This window comes from Taurulus bubalis (assembly GCF_910589615.1).
Source record: "Taurulus bubalis genome assembly, chromosome: 19".
NCBI classification, from domain to species: domain Eukaryota; kingdom Metazoa; phylum Chordata; class Actinopteri; order Perciformes; family Cottidae; genus Taurulus; species Taurulus bubalis.
The window spans coordinates 13,108,437-13,126,915 of NC_136607.1; the positions used below are offsets into that span (position 1 = coordinate 13,108,437).

Below are 18,479 nucleotides of genomic sequence, written 5' to 3' on the forward strand. Positions count from 1 at the left end.
ATTTCCCATCAGTTGAACATATTTGCAGATTTATATTATGCATTTCATTTTACTCACAAATAATGGTCCACAGATTCAAATAATTTGGTTCACATTTTTGCATGAAGCACCACTCCACTCCACTTGATGAAACCTGATTATGAAAAAATAAATTATTTAGATCCTTCATGTAGATAATAAGCCTTTATAAATTGACACTGCTATTCCTATGTTGATGGTAAAAATTACCATGTATATAAATCAATAGCTTTTTAAAATCACATCGTGCTTAACAGCCACATGGAATCAAACAAACTTGTGGCTGTGAGAAAAAAGGAAGAAATGTTAACCAACACAACCATCAGCTGCAGCAAATGTCAAAAAAACAATTTATTAGAGCATAGATGAGCTTCAAACCATGAAACATAAGCTTATAAGCTTATTTGGTGTTACCGTCTCCCTCATTGAAAAATCAAAAATCTATTAATATGCAAATATTTTCCATTTCAGAAATTTAACTGCTGAGTTACTTCACTGTAAAGTCCATGATCAGTGAAAACTCATTAAAGTTGTTATAAACGTTTTTCGTGACAAAAACGTGAATATATAACAAACAGTGTGATTTGTTAACCGAAAAGTAAGTATATATAAGTAAAACAAATGGATGAGAGGAATCTGTGAGGCAGTGGCTGCTTTGAAAATGTGCTGCATGGGTGTTGTGCTGTAAAAACAAAGGCAGAACCCACGAGCCGCAACACAGTGATGGGCTGAGAGGAGATCAAGCTGTCACGCACGAGGCGCACAGGTGTGTCCAATATGCCACTGATTAATCCCCAATCAGGTCTGCAGCCCCGGAGAAAGAAAGCACAGACACAGCGGAGAAACCAAACACATGCAGCGTAGTTTAGAGAGTTTTGAGCAGTTAGACTCCTCATTAAAACCGAGCTAATCACATCGGAGGGGGAAGTGGAAATGTGGTGCATGAATTACATCAGATCACTTGCTATAGGGACATTACCCTAATTCATGACAGGAAATCATAACAGAACTAAGCAGAACAGACCCTCCTGGAAATTCACTCTTGCTTTATTTAAAGAAAGTTGACTTTTTCTCTTCCCGCCATCAATAGTGCACATTAAAATGTGGAAACAGTAATGTAGAAGTGAAAACACTGGGTAGTTAGAGTTCCTCAGTTTAGGTTATGATCTGCAATGTTGAAAACAGAAATTGAAACTGATGTATCATTGACCAAAACGTTGTCCAAAAACCTGCAAAAAAAATACCCTGAATAAGCTTCTCTATTTATTCATTTTCTTAAAAAATAAGCCTCACGATTATAATATATTGGCATTTAAAAAAAAGTTGCCATCTTCATCACATGAAATATTAAAATGTGAAAAATATTTGTAATAATCTTGGTAATGTACATTTGATCCATTTTGTATGCAGTGCTTTGGTTTAAAAGGATTCTAAATCCATAATGTAATACTTAGATATAAGTGTTTGAACTATTTTAACCTTTTACATAGAGGGAAAAACACAGAGCAAGGAGCCACAGAATCCAGTCAACCTAGTTTGGTTGTATTTATTATTTTACATTTTTTCTGAAAGAGTACTCTCAAGAGAAAGCAGAAGGAAAAGAGTTTCACTCACACATAATGCAGTTTGAGCAGCAAGAAAAATACAATCAAACACGTGGGAAACAGACATCAACAATATGTTATGTGCAGACATCCCACCAGTACCATACAGATCCATTATAAAACTACAATGTTTGTTTTTATTCTACCGCCACCCACTAACTAAATAATTATCTTGTAAACGTTGTGGATGGTTTTTACAGTTTGAGTCTAAAGCCAACTGTTTCCCAGCTGACCCTGGTAAAGGGGACAAAATGGGTTTTTACATTTGTGCTAATCTTCAGGTTTCAAACAGAAAAATCTCTTCAGAAGATAAATATTTTGGAGTTTAAAATATGACACATGCAAAGAATCTACTGTAAACACAGATAGGGGATGCAGCATTAGGTAGCCAAAGTGATTTCTTTTGTTTCTGATGTGACATCAGAAAATCTCCCAACCAAGGAGCTCTCGCTCCGACACATTCACTGTCTTGTTTGTCCTCCTCAGCTCTCTTCTAAGTGCAAACTTCCAAACTTCTTTCATCCGTCTCTGCCTCTGCAGCTCCTAGGCTGTCCTCCCATCTCTTTTTTTTCAAACTTAAAAAAAAAATCCTAAAAGGTCTTAACATTGAACATGCTACCATAATATAAAAACTGTTTTTTAAATCTAGTCTCTCAGCATTTTAAACACTCTAAAGCACAGGAAACTAATATCAGGTAAACATATTATGATATACATTAAAAGGAAGGAAATACTGAACGACATGGGCAAGGTGTATCTTATTATCACTAAGATCAAAGAAAAAGGTAATTGATAGGTCACAGCAAGCAGATGTAGCTGATGATTTGTTTTCATATTAAACTGTGAGAATATGGCATTTTATTCCAACAGAAACCACTAAGTTAATGTTCATTCTTAAAAAAAAAAAAGCAGTCTTTTGGGATTGGGAGTGTAACTCTTGCAGATGCTGTAGTCCTGCAATAATTGGAGTGATGGGATCTCACGAGACCCTGCTGGTTTTGTTCATAGTGTCTTTTCAGTTTAGTTGGAGTGTTTGTGCAGAAAACATAAAAGGCAAGTAAAAGACTCTCGGGTCCAGTCACATATAGGTAGTGCGCGGTTTGGTTTGGGGTGAAGTGGTCACGTGCTGCAGTCGAGGGTGTCACGGCTAAAAGGTGCTCCAAGTGTTAATAAACAACAGCTTACAGTCTTATAAAGGTTTGCTCCGCACCAGCGTCATGATGATTCCCAGCTGAAAACGTTTCGCTAACATTGGAAGGTGTTGGGTGGAGTGTAATTGCTTTCAGATGAAGGTGGAGTCCATGGTGCTGGTGTCTTGCACACTGCGGGCTCGAGCCTCAAAAAGCTGTTTTATCAACGCCGACTTCTCCTGCTCCAGCTGGGCGATCCGCTCGCTCCTCTCCGTCACCTCCTTCATGAAAAGAAGGAAAATAAATGAAGTGAGTGACTGAAAACAGAGGCACTGACTGGAAACTATTAGGGACCTCTGTCTATTGATGTAGAATGTGCCGAACCTGAGTGAGAAGTCTGTTCTGGTCCTTCAGTCTCTGGATGGCTTGGGGAGGAGCTGGACCCGGAGGCTGGGGGTTAGCTGCTGTCTGAGCAGAGCCGGAAGGAAAAGACTGCTGGGAACAAAGAAGGACTAGCCTTAAAGTGAAAGTGTTATCATTTACACTTACATTGTAAAGCCATGTTAGCAGCCATGTTAGCAGCTCTACTGTGAGCTAAATGCTAACGCTACTAGCATAGCTCTGAGTGACAGCAGGTGTAATGTTTATCATGGTCCTATTCTTGGTTTAGCATGCTAGTTTGCTAAAATGGGCTAATTTTGGTCAAACCAGTTCAACTTCAAGTACAGCTGAGGCGTATGTGAATGTGAATAGTTATGAAGGTATAAAAGTTTTGACAATTTTTTTCAAATTTGACCTGGTGATAGCTCTCTGGGAATCAGCAACGTTTTTACAATTCATACTGAGGGAAACATATTCATGTTCCCCTCAGTATGAATTGTAAAAACATGACTATCTTATAACTATAAAGTTATAAGATAGTCTTATACTATAAACTATCTTTTATGACACTTGCTTCCCGAGAGCCATATCACTACATTAAAATGTGTGATTCATTAGAATCCCTTTATATCAAATAAAATTACTTTTATAAAATTGAGAAAATCTTGAAAACAGGCAACACTCACAATCCCAGAGCAGGAAATAAGGTCATTTAGGCAGCGGTTGACTTCTTGCAATTTGGGTATTAGAACATTCATGCGACTCTGATTGGCTTCTGTAAAGAAATCCTGAGAGAAGAGAACATAAAAGACAGTTAAAATAAAATTCAAGAAAGTAGCAAAAGGTCTTGAAAAAATGAGGCGACAAGCAGGAATGATGGCTTAATCAACTAAGGAACAACTTTGGTAAAAGGAGGTTGATTTGAAGTAGTTAATAAGCAGGATACTCTAAGGAAGAACAGTGCAAAATAAGTTTTTCAATACTTGAGAACATATTGTTATGCAACCGCCAGTACATAATGGATGCAAAACCATGATATTACTGAGGCTGGTGTGGGAAGAATAAACGTCTGCCTCGCCTTCTACCATAAGGTATTTTACCCTGTTTGACTACTGAACATGAAGAAGACTTTAAGTTTACTTTCTGTGGGACAGATACCAAAATATAATACTTAGTGTTTATGTTTCGGTCAAACAATGAATCTCTCCCAACAGACTTCTAATTCATAGATGGTCAAAGGTTTGAGAAGTATTTTAAGAAGCTATGAATCTTTATTACATATGTGCTGGAAATATCTTTTCATGAGATATTTGTACTTTTGTCATCCATATAGATGATCGTTTACCAGTTTTAGACCCGAGTTTGAACTGACCGGGGACTGGGAGCTCTGGCCGACCTGCCGCTGTCTCTCTGTGACATTGTGGATTTGGCCCTGGTACCAGTCACGGGCCCGCTCCACCACCTCCAGGCCCGCCAGCAGAGAGTCCTTCTCCTGCTCCAGCTCTTTCATTTGCTTCAACTGTGCGAGTCAAAAGTTAAAGAGGAGGGTATATTGTTGGAAAGTAAAAACGGAGGGGGGTGACAGGAAAGGGGTAGCAGAGGAAAGAGAAGAAATGTGATTAGGAACAGATCACATTTGAAGTCACTTTCTATGCAGATCACAGAGAGGCAGAACACATGTAATGTTCATATTCATGCCATCGCCAAGAGAGCTTTCATGTCGACGCCAAGATTAAATCTAATTATTGATTTTTGGCTGCCAGCAGCCTGCATGGTAGACAAACTCCCATCTTTTCACTAGGGCATCTGCAGCGAACTCTTTTGTGCTGGCGGAGACAATGGCGCCGAACCAATTGTGCCGGACTCTCTCCCATCCTGAAACCCTGTTTAGAGGAGCAATCAGTCCGGCGTCATGGCAACCGCGCAGCAACCTAAGAATGGGGTAAACAGCACTTCAACTATGGCCACCCCAGTGTGTGTGTGTGTGTGTGTGTGAAAGAGAAAGAAAGATGTGTGTGTGTGTGTGTGTGTGTGTGTGTGTGTGTGTGTGTGTGTGTGTGTGTGTGTGTGTGTGTGTGTGTGTGTGTGTGTGTGTGTGTGTGTGTTCACCCCAGCAAGGCTGCATTGAGTTGTGCTGACCAGGCTGTCCATGCAGCACACTGCCACAGGCCTCATTGCTGGCATTCAGCCACCTGGTGTGTCAAGCTTTCTGTCCACCCGTCATGTCCCCCGTGTCGCTCCGTACATTCCTCTGATCATCGCTCATCAGTGCTGTTTAAAACACAGCCGTGCTCATACACAGCGATGCATGTTGCCAAAGTAAACTAAAACAGGACGAGAGATTTCAAGAGTCTCAAACACTCGGTTTTAAATATTTGGGCTCTTTCTTGAAGGCCAAAGGGAGAGTACATAGAGAGGAGAGGGGGGTTGGGGAAGAGGAGGGGGTCGGAGGGGTAGGGTGTCTAGAATGAAGCAAGACTTGGTGTCAGGCTGCTTGAATGTGTGGTCGTCCACAAGCAGGAACTGTTTTTAAAAAAAAGAGAGAGAGAAAAAAGAAAACACACACAGAGTGGGAGCAGAACAGCAAATGGCTGAAAGCTTGTGGAAAATATGAGCATGTAAGCTTGTGTGATGAACAATGAATGCACACAACAACACACAGACAATAACATGACACCGGTTGCATAAGCTGTTGAGGTAAAAACACAAAGAAGAACACAACAGCCATTCAACTACAAAGCACCGTGAAACAGTGTGGTCTGAACCTTGAAGCGCTACAATGCAACAGCAGATCAATGGCAAATATAAGTCCAAAAGTCCCCAAAACAAAGACGTTTAGAGCTGCGACTAATAAGTCTTTACATGCACATGTCCACTATTTTTCCTGATTATTCAATTAATTGTTATAGACAGTAGAAAACTCAAATATATTCAATTTAGCTTTGTTTTGAAGAGAGAAAAGAAGCAAAATGAAACCAAGATGTGTTTGCATTTTCTTTCTTTATCAATGACTTTTATCAATTCAATTCTGTCAATCAAATAATCAACTCCTTTCAGCCTTATCCAAAACCTGAAGCTCTACAATAGCACAATAGGTTAGAGTTAACAACAACAAGACCCAAAGTCCATGAAAGAGGTTTTTTTTCCATTATTGATCCGTCAGTTACTTTTTGGATTAATCAATTAATCGTTAAATATATGAAATCGTAGAAAAATTATTAAAAATAATACAGATCAAGTTATTGCTTGATTTGTCAAACAATCAGTTCATGAGCCAAATATATTTAATGAAGATGATGTAAAAGATAAAAAGGTATTACTCCTCACATTTCAGAAACTGAAACCAGCACACACATTTGCATTGTCGCTTGGTAAACAACTTTAAAAATAGTTGTCGATTCAAATCTGGCAATCTACGAAACAATTAATCAGCTACTGGTGCCAACACTGGTTCGAGACCTAAAGCTCAACAATACCTCAGCAGGTCACTAAAACTAGCCCAAATAAAAAAATGTCCTTTTTAACATCGAACACCAAATTCCCCCAATTCTACATTTCTCAGCAGTCACAATAAAATATCAAAACCACCGTCTTCAAATCCTGAAATGCACATAACCATCTCCAAGACAAACTTACATTTTATATCCTCTACAACCACCTCTCTCCCTTTCCTTCTCTGTCTCTCTCTCCCTCTCGTCCTACTCACCCAGAGGAAAAAGTGCAGGGCCTTGCTGCTGTACAGGCTACTGCTGAGGGGGATGAAGACGGTAGTGTAGGCCGCCAACACAGCTGTCCAGGCTGGGCCGGGCCGGCCGAGCGATTCCTCTACTTCTATCCGGCCCCTGGGCCCGACCCGGCTCACTACCATCAGGGCAGCAGCGGGCCAAGGCGGCCTGGGTGGGAGGGCCAGGGGGAAGGGGGAGGAGGAGAGGGGCAGGGAGGGAGTGAGAAGGAGGGGAGCCGGTCAGTCAGCCTCTCCAGACACAGAGGCCGAAGGGGGGAAAGAGACGGAGACGGCGACACAAACGGGGAGAGAAAGAGGGAGAGGAGGCCAGCTAGAGAGAGTGAGAAATGGTGAGGCAGAGGGAGAGAGACGAAGAGTGAAGGGAGGCATGAGCTGCCGACTGGAGGGTGGGAGGGGCAGAGTGAGGGGGAGGCAGAGAGGCGAGGGAGGGGAGGGGAATGTGGGGGCCAATAGCGAGTGAACTGGAGAAGAGCCTCGACGAGAAAACCTCTTCCTGGAATCATGCTTCCACTGTTTACTTTCCCATATCCATAAATTATTTTCTGACATCTTTAAAAGCCAGAATCTCTGTCATATTCAATCACACTGAAGTTAATTCTGATTTAATTGACAGAAATTATGATCTCAATGGGCAGAGTAAGAGAACCCACTGATTACTACCAGTGTTGAAATAATGTAATATAAACCAAAAGTTTATATTACAGCTTTCCAAGCTACAGTAACTTTATACATTAAAATCAGCCAAACAGCGCTGAGTTTGGTCTCTTATCGTCACATCTCCACTGAGATATTCCAACAGACAACCAGAGATGTGCAGATGTATTACGTTTGTAGGGACAGTTTTACCTGTGAAGACCACAGAAACAAAGTGATATTTTTGAAGACGCTGGTTTGAAGTGGTGGGTGCAGCTGTCTAACAGGGTTCTTCACATGTAAACAGAAACTGGGTGGATCCACAGAAGACTCGTGTATCACTATTATCATCCCACGACCTGGTTTGTTGTTCAACCAGTTGTTAATGAAAACGTGTATGCATGTACATTACTGACAGTCAGAACTGTTTCTAACTGAAACGTGAGTAAGACTACGACCCAGGTGTGGCCCTTTCATAATAACCTTTAAGACGCAGACAGTTTGAGTGTGTGTATGTGTGTGTGTGTACCAACCATTCCGTAATCCACTCCGTTGGATATGGTGTGCCGCCTCTGCTCTTCCCGACTCCGCCCGTGTCGCCTGGAGCCACCATTAAATCCTGTTGCTGATTCGCTCTGAGATCTTGGTAAACCTGATCTTACGACACCTAGAGAAACGTGAAACATTACAGATTTAATAGATTTCAACACTGTAGTCTGGAATGCACTTTGTAATAACTGCAGTTTTGCATAACTGTGTTTACAGTACAGGGAAAACATACTTTGGGCAATCTTTTATGAAAACATTTGAAAATACGACTCGCTCTAAACATTTAGGTTAATTAAAAATGTGCAACTTTACTGGTTAAGAGGCAGTGGTAGTAAAGACAGCGTTTATATACAATGGTTTTATCATATACTGAATGTAGAATTATGTATTTTTCCTTCTACAGTCGAGAAACAATCAAATTGCATCACCTTACAAAAGGTGTGTGCCAGATTTACATTCAACATAATCCAGGTGAGTCTGAAAATTCCTAATGGTAAAAAAAAGTATTAGTATTTATTAGAAAATAAATTGTTTAAATAAGTGTACTGTTTTGTATTGGATTCTTGGTCAAGTTTTAGCCTCTGGTCTATAAAATGCGAGATTACATTTCAATGGGCAAAATAACTCCACATCTGCAGACAAACAGTAATGAGGAAGACCAAGAACACAACAGGCAAAACATTAATTTGGCCTGAATTGTAGTGGCCAGTTTACACCAACAGAGGGAGCTGTACTCTGCCAATGTGTCTAGAAGATGAACTCAATCATAGTCCCTTGTTAAATTACTTGACTGAGGAGGAGTTCAGTGGAGCAGACAGAAATATGTTAGGTATCTGCGCTTAAACATACTGTTGAGAGAACATCTCAGAAAGCCTAACTAGACAGTGCAACCTACTTCAGTTAAAGGAAGTCATTTTATCAGTAGTCACTTTGTTGGCTGCCATAAAGTTGGGATGTTTGCTTTCAAGAGTCAGACTTCTGTTGACTATAGCAAACCCCATCTGCCAAGGATGCTCATGTGACATGATTGAAAGCTCCAAAACGGCTACTAAATAGACCTATTGTTGAACTTGTTTTGTGAGCTGCCGTTTCCAAACTCAAGAACGAACTTTGAAACCCAACTCCGCTATTCCAAAGATAACACGTGAAAAGATTTCTCTGCTCGATTCCCCTTAAACTCGCATTAAATGTTTCTGAGGATTTCCCATCATTCCACAGCTGAAATATGTGCAGCTCTGATGAAGTGGAGAGTGAGAGTGGCAGGACTTTTGTGGTGATGTCCAGGGTGTTGCGCAGGATTTTACCATTGCCGTGATTCAGTGAGCCCTGGCCTTTCTGCTGTAATCTGGTTTAATCCAACCGGGGTTGGCTGCATGCAAGAGATTACGGCACGGACGCCGCTGGTCTGCTGGTGGACGCCCGAACAGAGTGAGTGGACATAATATCACACACTTGTGTGATTTTTGGATACACTGTCTCATTCTAAAATGATTTCCCTTCATTTAAGGTCACACAAGAATTACAAAAAAAGTACACAGAAGTATTTGAATTTTAGGCAACATGGCATATCTGTCCATCTACCTATTATAGAAAACCACTGTACTAGTGTAGCAAGTGGTGTAAGCAGTGAACGCCCCGAGGCCTCGATAGAGAGAGTGTGCGAGAGTGTCACTCCTACAGCTCTAGACAGGCCTAGCTTTACAGAGATCAGGCAAACTCGGACAGACTAGCTGTGTGTGTGTGTGTGTGTGTGTGTGTGTGTGTGTGTGTGTGTGTGTGTGTGTGTGTGTGTGTGTGTGTGTGTGTGTGTGTGAGAGAGAGTGGGAGAGAGTGGGAGAGAGAGGGAGAGAGAGATCATGTGAAATAACTGTTGTATGATTGTGAGAGGATGAGGAACAAAAGTGAGTTTGCAAGTGAGTGAGAGCCTGTATGAACAAGATAATGAGCAGGCAATGTCTCAGCAGCAGCGCCTACATCCAGCTACCAAGGATAAAATGAACACACATACAGACCATCACACGTTCCCCAGTCAGAGGGGCCATGGCAGGGATTACTGTGCTCCCTCAAACCATCAAGATAGATAAATGTCTGCAGGAATGTCTGACATGACCTCTGACCTGACCTGGGGTTAACAACGGCAATTATTCAACTAGCCACATCATTGCGGCAGAGGCCCTTTAACAGGGTCTGTTTAAGCTGTGATATAACACTGATACTTGAGAAGTGTGTTGTCAAAACCCAACAATGACTTTTGTTGACCCCCTAATGAGGATTCAGGAAATACTTCCTTTTAAAGTTACCATGTTTACCTTTGTGGGGCTCCTTCTGGCCCTCTGCAGACATTATGCACTTGTGTGTACATCATGGACCACTGCATCCAATTTAATTAGAATGTGAGATCGAAGGTGGCGAGATTGAAGTGGACACATCAACTCAGTAATGCGTGCAATCAAATGGCTTTCTCATGAATTCAGTGTTATGTGCATTTTGTTCTGTGGGTATTTAGGCACACAGCAGCTCTACTTCTGACTCATTCTCATGCACATTTTTTTGGTGTCCAAATAAGAGTTTGTCTTTGTTTTAAGTCAGTAGTATATTAAAACTGAGAGCCAAATAGATATTTTAATTATGCAGATGCACTGTTTTCTTTTTCATATCATACACAATTAATATCTTTGACTTTTGGACAGTCGGTCAGACAAATCAAGCAATTTAAAAACCTCACTCTGGGCTTCCGTGATGGGTATTTTTCACTATTTCCTTAAATTTTTGGAGCTAAACATTAATAGAAAAAATGAACTAACAGATAAAAACAATCTTTGCAGCTCTAGTTACACATTAATAAAATGAGGATGGAAGTAGAGAGATGCAGATCCATCAGCATGTCAGCAACAGCCTGCTTGAGCTTGAGGTTTGTATTTTGTAGTGTTATATCTGGATTTTGACAGACAGGGGTTTAACTATTGACGTAAGTCTTCCATGAACTCAGTAAACTGTCCCAAAACCCCCTCACACACACACACACACACACACACACACACACACACACACACACACACACACACACACACACACACACACACACACACACACACACATAATTCATAACTATACATAGGTTTCATGGTTCACTTACTTGGTTCTTGGAGCTGCGGGGACTCCAGAGCCAGGGACTCAATGGACCTGACCCGGCTCTGCTGGGGCTGAGTGGGTTTGGTAGCATGTCCCGGGTCGGCCCGGTAACACCCGCCCCCCGGAGCGGCAGTATTCTGCTCCAAAATCCGGCCGGACCTCTCGAAGACCGCGCCGTACCGCGCCGGTCCACACGCGGGGTACCCGGGCCCCACCTCCTCTGGCCTGGCGCGGCTTTGCAGGGAGGACGCCCGGTGCTGTTGCAGGGTGTTGGTCACGTTGCTCGGCCCCAGCGGACGGACCTTGTTCTCAACCCGGGTCCCAACACTGCATGTGGACAGCGGGGCGGGTTTCTGGGGCTGCTTCGGTGCCTGCTGCGGGTGCACGGCAGCCTGGGCCCTGAAGTGTGCGCTGTGCTCCGGGTTGAGCATCGAGTACCGCAGCCCCGCAACGAAGCGCTCAAAGGTGAGGCAGCCATGCGGCGGGGTGACCCTCCTGAGGCAGCCCAGCACCCCGCCGGGCAGATCCCGGGTGTCTGCCCCCTGCCAGCGGGTCTCGATCTCCGAGATGTGGACATAGCCCCGTCCAGCGTCATCCAAAATGTCAAACAGTGTCCTCAGACTGAGCAGGAAGGCTTTGGGCAGGCCATCTGTTGAATACTCCGTCTCTTTCGGGTGCATTTTGACACTTTTAAAGCCCTCCGCATTGCCTTGAAACACTTCTTTTCTTGGTCCAACTCGGCCGTAAATCGCCGACGTCCCGTTCAATTTGCAGCCCTGGTCGGTCGCTATCAAAGCCATGAATGTAATGATAATCTAAACAACTAATCAATCAAAAAAACACCAAAACAAGTTAACTTTATATAAACACACAGCCGAATAATACCAAACGATACAAAGAATACACGCTTACTAAGCAGCAAAATCCATCTCCTAATAACGCGTTTTAGCCTAAAATGTGCCCTGTATTTAACCGTTTTGGTCGCCTACCTTCCCCTAGAAACTCCACTGCTCTTTGAGCCATACTTTCTTTTTTCTAGAGAGGACCGCCCTTCAAACGGCCGTGCGCGAGCGTCCCGGGACCAGCTATTGGTCGCGCTGTGCACGAGCTCGACGCTCATTGGTCCAGGCCTGAGGTAGGCTCCAGTTTGAGTTGTGCTTTTGTTATTACTAATGCTGAGACGTTATTCATAAAGGCTGGATTTTATTATCCCCCCTCCACATAATCAGAAAGAGCTGGATAAACTATCACCTTACAGCCCCACACGCAGCCGCCATGGGGAACAAGGGGCCTTTGTTTCACATGAATCAAAAACTTTCAATTTTGGATGGAAGTCATTTTAATGAGTAAATAGTTCACCCTTTTATGTTCATTGTAAGTCTCAAAATGTACCATCGTTTTTCATTGTAAAACCACTGTTCAAGAGAGTAATTTTATAGAAGCATGCAGGGATTTGATGTCATATCTTATATTTTACTATCATTTACTGTAAATAGTGTCACAGTACCTTGAAAGTAGGCCTAATGCAACTAGCAGTCATTCCAGTCTTTTTCTGTAAACTTAGTCAAATATTTTAAAGTACTTCCTTTATCGACAATATTTTATTTAGCATTTCCAGCAAGTAGTATCATTTTTCTCAACCCACAAAGACACTTTATCCTTCAGTTTATCAGAAGAAATTCCAAATGGAAAGCGAAACTAAAACAGTCAGAGAAATATAGTGGAGTAGAAAGTATAATCCCTAAAAATCTGTATTTATAGGCTACATAACATACTCAACATACTTGAGTATGAGTTATTAAATGAATTCCACCAAAGACTTATTGTCTGAATAAAACTGATCGAATTAAATGATTAAACTAAACCATATACATTTCTTGGGCATATTAAAGACACTTGTGCAATGTAGACAAACTAAATAGCCCAATCCAAGGATTATTGTGGAGCTCATAAAACATGTTTATTATTATACAATACAACAAATATTATGTTCAATACCTCTCTGGCAAAAAAAAAAAAAAAAAAGGTTGCAAATGCAGAATTTACTGAGCTATTGTTCCATCAAGTACATTACGTCTATACAGTTTCCATTTTTATTGATGTGCAGGTTATAATGAGTGCATTATTATACACACATCCTTGCTTTTAAGGCTATAATCATTCAAAATCCTCTACTCTACTAGAATTTAAAATAATCTAATTTTCCATACACTGCTTGTATGCATTTGAAAGTAACCACTGATTTGTAACAAGTTATAATTAAAGCATAGACATATTATAATATTTTATTACACTTACAAAAAAACACCCAAACTAGGCTTCTATCAAGTGACTACAATGACAATGTATAATCCTATCTAAATGAAGTGTGAACTGTGTTTCTTTCCCCCCTTCATCATCAGCTTTTAAGACGACGTACTGTGATGTATGTGAAGGTTTTCTCTCATTCAGGCAGGAAAGCTGCATTCCACATCCCTGCACACGGCTCACATCCAACTTTCATTTGAGTCAAAACACACCGGAACCGTTTCCGGCGTCACCTCTGTTTTTCTTTTTCTCAGGGATGAGTCACGCGAGAGAAACTCTCTGTCCCTGCACAGACTTGTGTTCATCTCTGACCTGCCCAGGCTTGAGCTCTCGTCGTCATTTGTGAAACCTTTAGTGGTAATTCATGTTGAAGATACTGTCACCCTCTCACAAAGGACTCCCTGTGATTTACCAACTGCCTGCATATTATTCAGTTATTTTTCCTGTCAGACCAGGTGTTGAATCACACACTACTATGTTTAACAAATGCACTTTTTTTCCATGAGAGATGAGGTTGAAAGAGAGGACACACAATCAATAAATCCCCTCACAACATATGCCGGCACCCTCCCTCTGACATTCAATCACACACCAGTTGTTCTTGTTAACATATCAATGTGTGGGCATAGATTATGACTCGAGGCGAAAGAGAAAGGGCCAAATAGATCAGATGTTCAAATACTCAATAGTAGTGTTTCAGAGTAGAGATACATGGTGGGCATAACATATAAATGCAGTTAATTGTGTTTGTTTTGGGGCTTTTTCCCCCATGCAGGGCTGATTGCTATATAACCAACAAAAAATAGAAAATGAAAGAAAGAGGAGGAAGAGACAGACTCGGTGTCCGTTTGCAGTGATCACTTGACTCACAGGGTCAGAGAACTGAGCACTCACTCCTGCTCTCCTCATCTCTCTTTCCCATGTTGTCACGCACGTGCACTGCTGCCACACACACACACACACACACACACACACACACACACACACACACACACACACACACACACACACACATTACAAGCCATGCCAGTGGTCGCCAAGCGTGCCAAAAGGCCAGTCCATATACCGCTGTTTGTTTCAATTATTGGACGTGTACAGATCCTCAGCTCCACTTCACAGTCACTCATGTACCACACACACACACACACACACACACACACACACACACACACACACACACACACACACACACAGTATCTTCCCTCATTATCTCCTATTTCTCTGCAGTCTTTTCCTTCAGCAGCATCAGTGTGCATGTGACAAAGGATTGGAGAGCTTATTCAATTCACGAAGCCTGTTCTTTTGTTGGAATGGAGAGCAACAGAAAGAGAATTCAAAACATTCAAATCTTGGAGGTGTTAAATCAGATTTGAATTACAGTGGGAGGACGAGAGCGAGTGGAAGCGAGAGTGGGGGTGGATTCAGACTGCACAAAGATGGGGAAGAACAGATCAACATTAAAGCCAAGCTTCTTATCTTCCCTTGCTCAGATTGCCTTTGCTGGGCAACATTTTTCTGATACAAACACCGTATAAAACGTTTCCCAGATATGAGCTGGTTTTCTCGGTAATTAGTGAATTTTCTTTAGCTTGTTCTCAGTGATTCAAGGCCCTGGACTTTGGTCGCTTCATTCACTCGAGGTGTTAAAGCCTGAAAGACTCAATTGTTTCAATGGGTTGCGCTGCATGGTGCAGAATGTATGTTGCTAACACCTTAATGTACAGACTAGTTCAGTGATGCAAATAAACTGGACAGTTTAAAAACAGTTTTTTTCTTTTGTGGACAAATTTACCAACACAAAGATTCTGTGTCGACAGAGCTTAAATGCTATTAGACATTTTTGCACAATTATTCAAAATAAAAGAATGTAATGTCTCATTTGCATGCATTTACAGCCATTTGCAGCTCTTCTGTAGAAGTGCTGAGTACTTCTCTTTCATGGTACATTGTTCTTTTTCCCCCTTTGCTTGTTAAAAACATGAACATGTGGCCGTCTTTGTTTCTCTGAATGAGGGAAGGATGAATCAGTGTTTTGCTATTGTAATGTACTCTATATATTGACATTGTTTACTAAATACACTACATGCCTATACTTTATATATAACTTTTTTCCAAGTAACTTAAAATTATTCATTCAAACTCAAAAGGAACAACAGCTACATGTCTAAATTAACAGTAAATATATATAGCCTTTCATTTATTGTACTGTTGACTTTTAGGCAATAACACAACAAAGAGTGGGTTTGTGGATGGATGGCATCCATTAGCAGGATGGAAGATCTACAATTCTTGTCTGGAGAACACAGTAAAAATGATTGAAATATGTCACATTTATACTTCTCAGGAATTCTTTCCTCTCAGTACATTTGCCTAAATCAAGTGACAATTTCATTATAAAAACTATTAATACACATTATTATCCTGAGATATTGCAGGGTTCTTTACAGCACTGAAGACCGAAGAATGAATATGCAACGAATGTAAATGATTGAATGTGCATTACACTACTAAGCCCCCTAAGCATTTGACCAGATCACTAAAATATGAGATAAATGTTTATCTATTTAAAATTATGAGTCATTCCATGATGATTTGCTCTCTGTAGTCCAAGACAACATGATTAAAATGATCAATGTGTAATTTAGATATAATATCTACATTATAAATGCTTAACTGGTTTGGTTTATCCACCAGTAACTACAACACAGCTCTGCAGATCCCATGAGGTATACAGTGACAACTAGTGGCTGGTTTTGGTACAGCAGCGTTAATTCAGTTGCATGTCAAACAAACACGTCCAAATAATAATACCGGATCACAAGCTTAACATCGGCGTCCTCCTAAAAACCCAAACTAATTCCTGACCTCTGATTTGGGAAACTCATCTGTTTATCCACAAAGTAATGCTGTTATGAAATTCAAAAGCTCCTCAAACTCTGAAACTGAAAAAATGACTTCACTTATGTGGCGTACTGCAGAAATAGAGGTGGAAAAGAAAAACACTGAAATGCAATTTTATACAGAATGTATTTCACATCCAGCACGCTCTTTAGTCAATACATCATCTGAATATCTAGAGCATTTTCTCAAAAGGTGTAGTTATATACAGTAGATACACAAGTTTGTTTCAAACTATGTTCATTCCATCGTGTCGCCATATTTTGTCTTCTCAGTTCCTTCTGATACCTCTGGTTTGGACACTAAAAGACAGAGAAACATACAGCATTAAACTCTGCAAACTGTCCTCATTTCACTACTTTCCAGGCTGAGCCATGAGGGACGGCGAGCAGGTCTGCAGCCACACTTTGGACTCACCCTGCACCGGCGATCTGTCCGGGACTCGGCCTGTTTCCAGCAACATCCAAAGGTCTGTGCATTTCTGCGTTTCCCAGCGAGTTACTGCATAACTTCCCACTGATGACGCCACTGAGAGAGAAGAGAGAGGTAAGCTGTTATGGCTGCTAGGAAGTCTGGTGTGTTTAAACCTATTTAACACTGATGTTTCATAACTCACATATTGAAATGAGAAGGTTCCATTGAAGAGGATAAGGAAGCTTCTTCTGAAGAACCTTCTGAAGAGCAAATAAACTTCCGGCGCCTGAAAAAGACATGATGAACATTCAAACTTTCTGTGACTCCTTCGATATCCACAACACTCATTTTCATTTTGACAACATCATAAGTCCTTTGCAACACTTTGATCCCACTTTCTTTCTTTATTCATCCGAACAAAACATGATCCATTGTGGTTTGGAGTCAGTCTTTTTTTTCCATCTATGCTGAATTCCAATAACCTTGCATCTGCATGTGATGTGTGTATACACTCCTTCTGGGAGTTTCTCAGTCAATTGTCATGTACACAAACACATACATTTGTATTTCTTTATGTCCTTCTTCCAGTGTCAGTATACTTTACATACAATACCTGTTTGGGTACAATATGTGAAATCACAGATCACTGTGTGAAGTGCATCACGTTCATCGACTTCATTGTCATTGAAGCCAAACTGAGCTGCTATCTTCAGCAGGCAGCCTTGTGTATTTTTCATGAATGGATTACAAATGATGCATATGACACGCATATTACTCTACAACTAATGTAATGAAAATGTCCTGCTTTATTAATACTAGAAACATTTGCAGAATATAGCTCCCTCTTGTGCTATACATGGGTCATAATGATACGGTGGTCAGGTTTTGTTGGTCTTCTAAATATGCATGTAGGAATTTAGCTCAGTAAAATATGAAATAGATTCAATAATAGATGTTTTAGTTTTTGGTGTTGTGATTTAAGTGTAGAAATATAATGTATTCTTTTTTTTAATGTTTGATAGTTCAGTGATAATAATACAGTGTATTTTCAAGTGGTTTACAGTGAAATACACATCTCTTACCAAATATAAAGGTCCCAGTCCCCATCATGAAGGCACGAGACTGACAGGCAGCATACCTCTGTAATCCCTGAAAGACAAAGTGAGAAAACAAACCACAACAGATTTCACGACACGATTTGACCTGCATGAATATGTCTATGCGGCTCAATCTTTTGACTGTCCCTGTCCTCCGGGGTCAACCGGCTTCAGTGATGTAAGAAAAACAAGAAACAAAAAACCCACCGGGTGCTTTTCTGCCAGCGCATCGTCCACTTTGGTCAGACCGATATTGACCATTTTGTTGTTGCTGTTGTAAAGTGGAGGTCAAAGTATTATAATATGGAGAGTAACATTAGTATCTTATGCTGCGACCGTGTTCATAACTACACTGTTATAAAACTTCCGCGTTGCAAACCAAAAAGTACACACAGAGGGAGAGGAACAGCTGTTTGTATAAACACTAGCGACGCCCGACGGAGCGGAGGTGGTACTGCAACAAAAACAAAATACTAAATAAACAGTAAGGAAAAAACACAAAATATTATAAATATCTCATAAAACATAAATTAAAAAATAACATATTTAGTTTCATTTTATCAAAGAGGAA

The 18,479-nt window shown here is 40.9% G+C and overlaps 2 protein-coding genes across 3 annotated transcripts; both read right to left on the minus strand.

Annotated features, from left to right (window-relative positions):
* Positions 1–1,539: 1,539 nt before the first annotated feature.
* On the minus strand, positions 1,540–11,992 carry sapcd2 (suppressor APC domain containing 2; the record flags this gene model as incomplete). 2 transcript variants are annotated; one of them, XM_079235489.1, is made up of 6 exons in its annotated part: positions 1,540–3,033; positions 3,137–3,247; positions 3,820–3,921; positions 4,506–4,652; positions 8,045–8,178; positions 11,197–11,992. In XM_079235489.1, 6 exons carry the CDS (start codon positions 11,990–11,992, stop codon positions 2,905–2,907), a joined length of 1,419 nt encoding a protein of 472 aa, XP_079091615.1. In that variant the 3' UTR covers positions 1,540–2,904. The 2 variants fall into 2 exon arrangements, with proteins under 2 accessions (XP_079091615.1, XP_079091616.1); XM_079235490.1 differs by having other exon boundaries at positions 3,137–3,244; positions 11,197–11,911.
* Positions 11,993–16,540: 4,548 nt separating this feature from the next.
* tmem141 (transmembrane protein 141) lies at positions 16,541–18,253 on the minus strand. Its single transcript, XM_079234841.1, has 5 exons — positions 18,116–18,253; positions 17,894–17,960; positions 17,014–17,097; positions 16,815–16,925; positions 16,541–16,699 (listed from the first exon to the last, which is right to left on the minus strand). The coding sequence occupies exons 1-5, from the start codon at positions 18,167–18,169 to the stop codon at positions 16,638–16,640; spliced, it is 378 nt and encodes a 125-aa protein (XP_079090967.1). The 5' UTR covers positions 18,170–18,253; the 3' UTR covers positions 16,541–16,637.
* Between the last annotated feature and the right edge of the window lie 226 nt (positions 18,254–18,479).

Coding starts and splice junctions, on each gene's coding strand:
- tmem141 (XM_079234841.1), bottom strand. CDS start 18,169: ATGGTCAATATCGGTCTGACCAAAGTGGACGATGCGCTGGCAGAAAAG. Junction 17,961..18,115: donor CGCTGGCAGAAAAGCACCCG/GTGGGTTTTTTG, acceptor TTTGTCTTTCAG/GGATTACAGAGGTATGCTGC. Junction 17,098..17,893: donor GACTGGGACCTTTATATTTG/GTAAGAGATGTG, acceptor TGTCTTTTTCAG/GCGCCGGAAGTTTATTTGCT.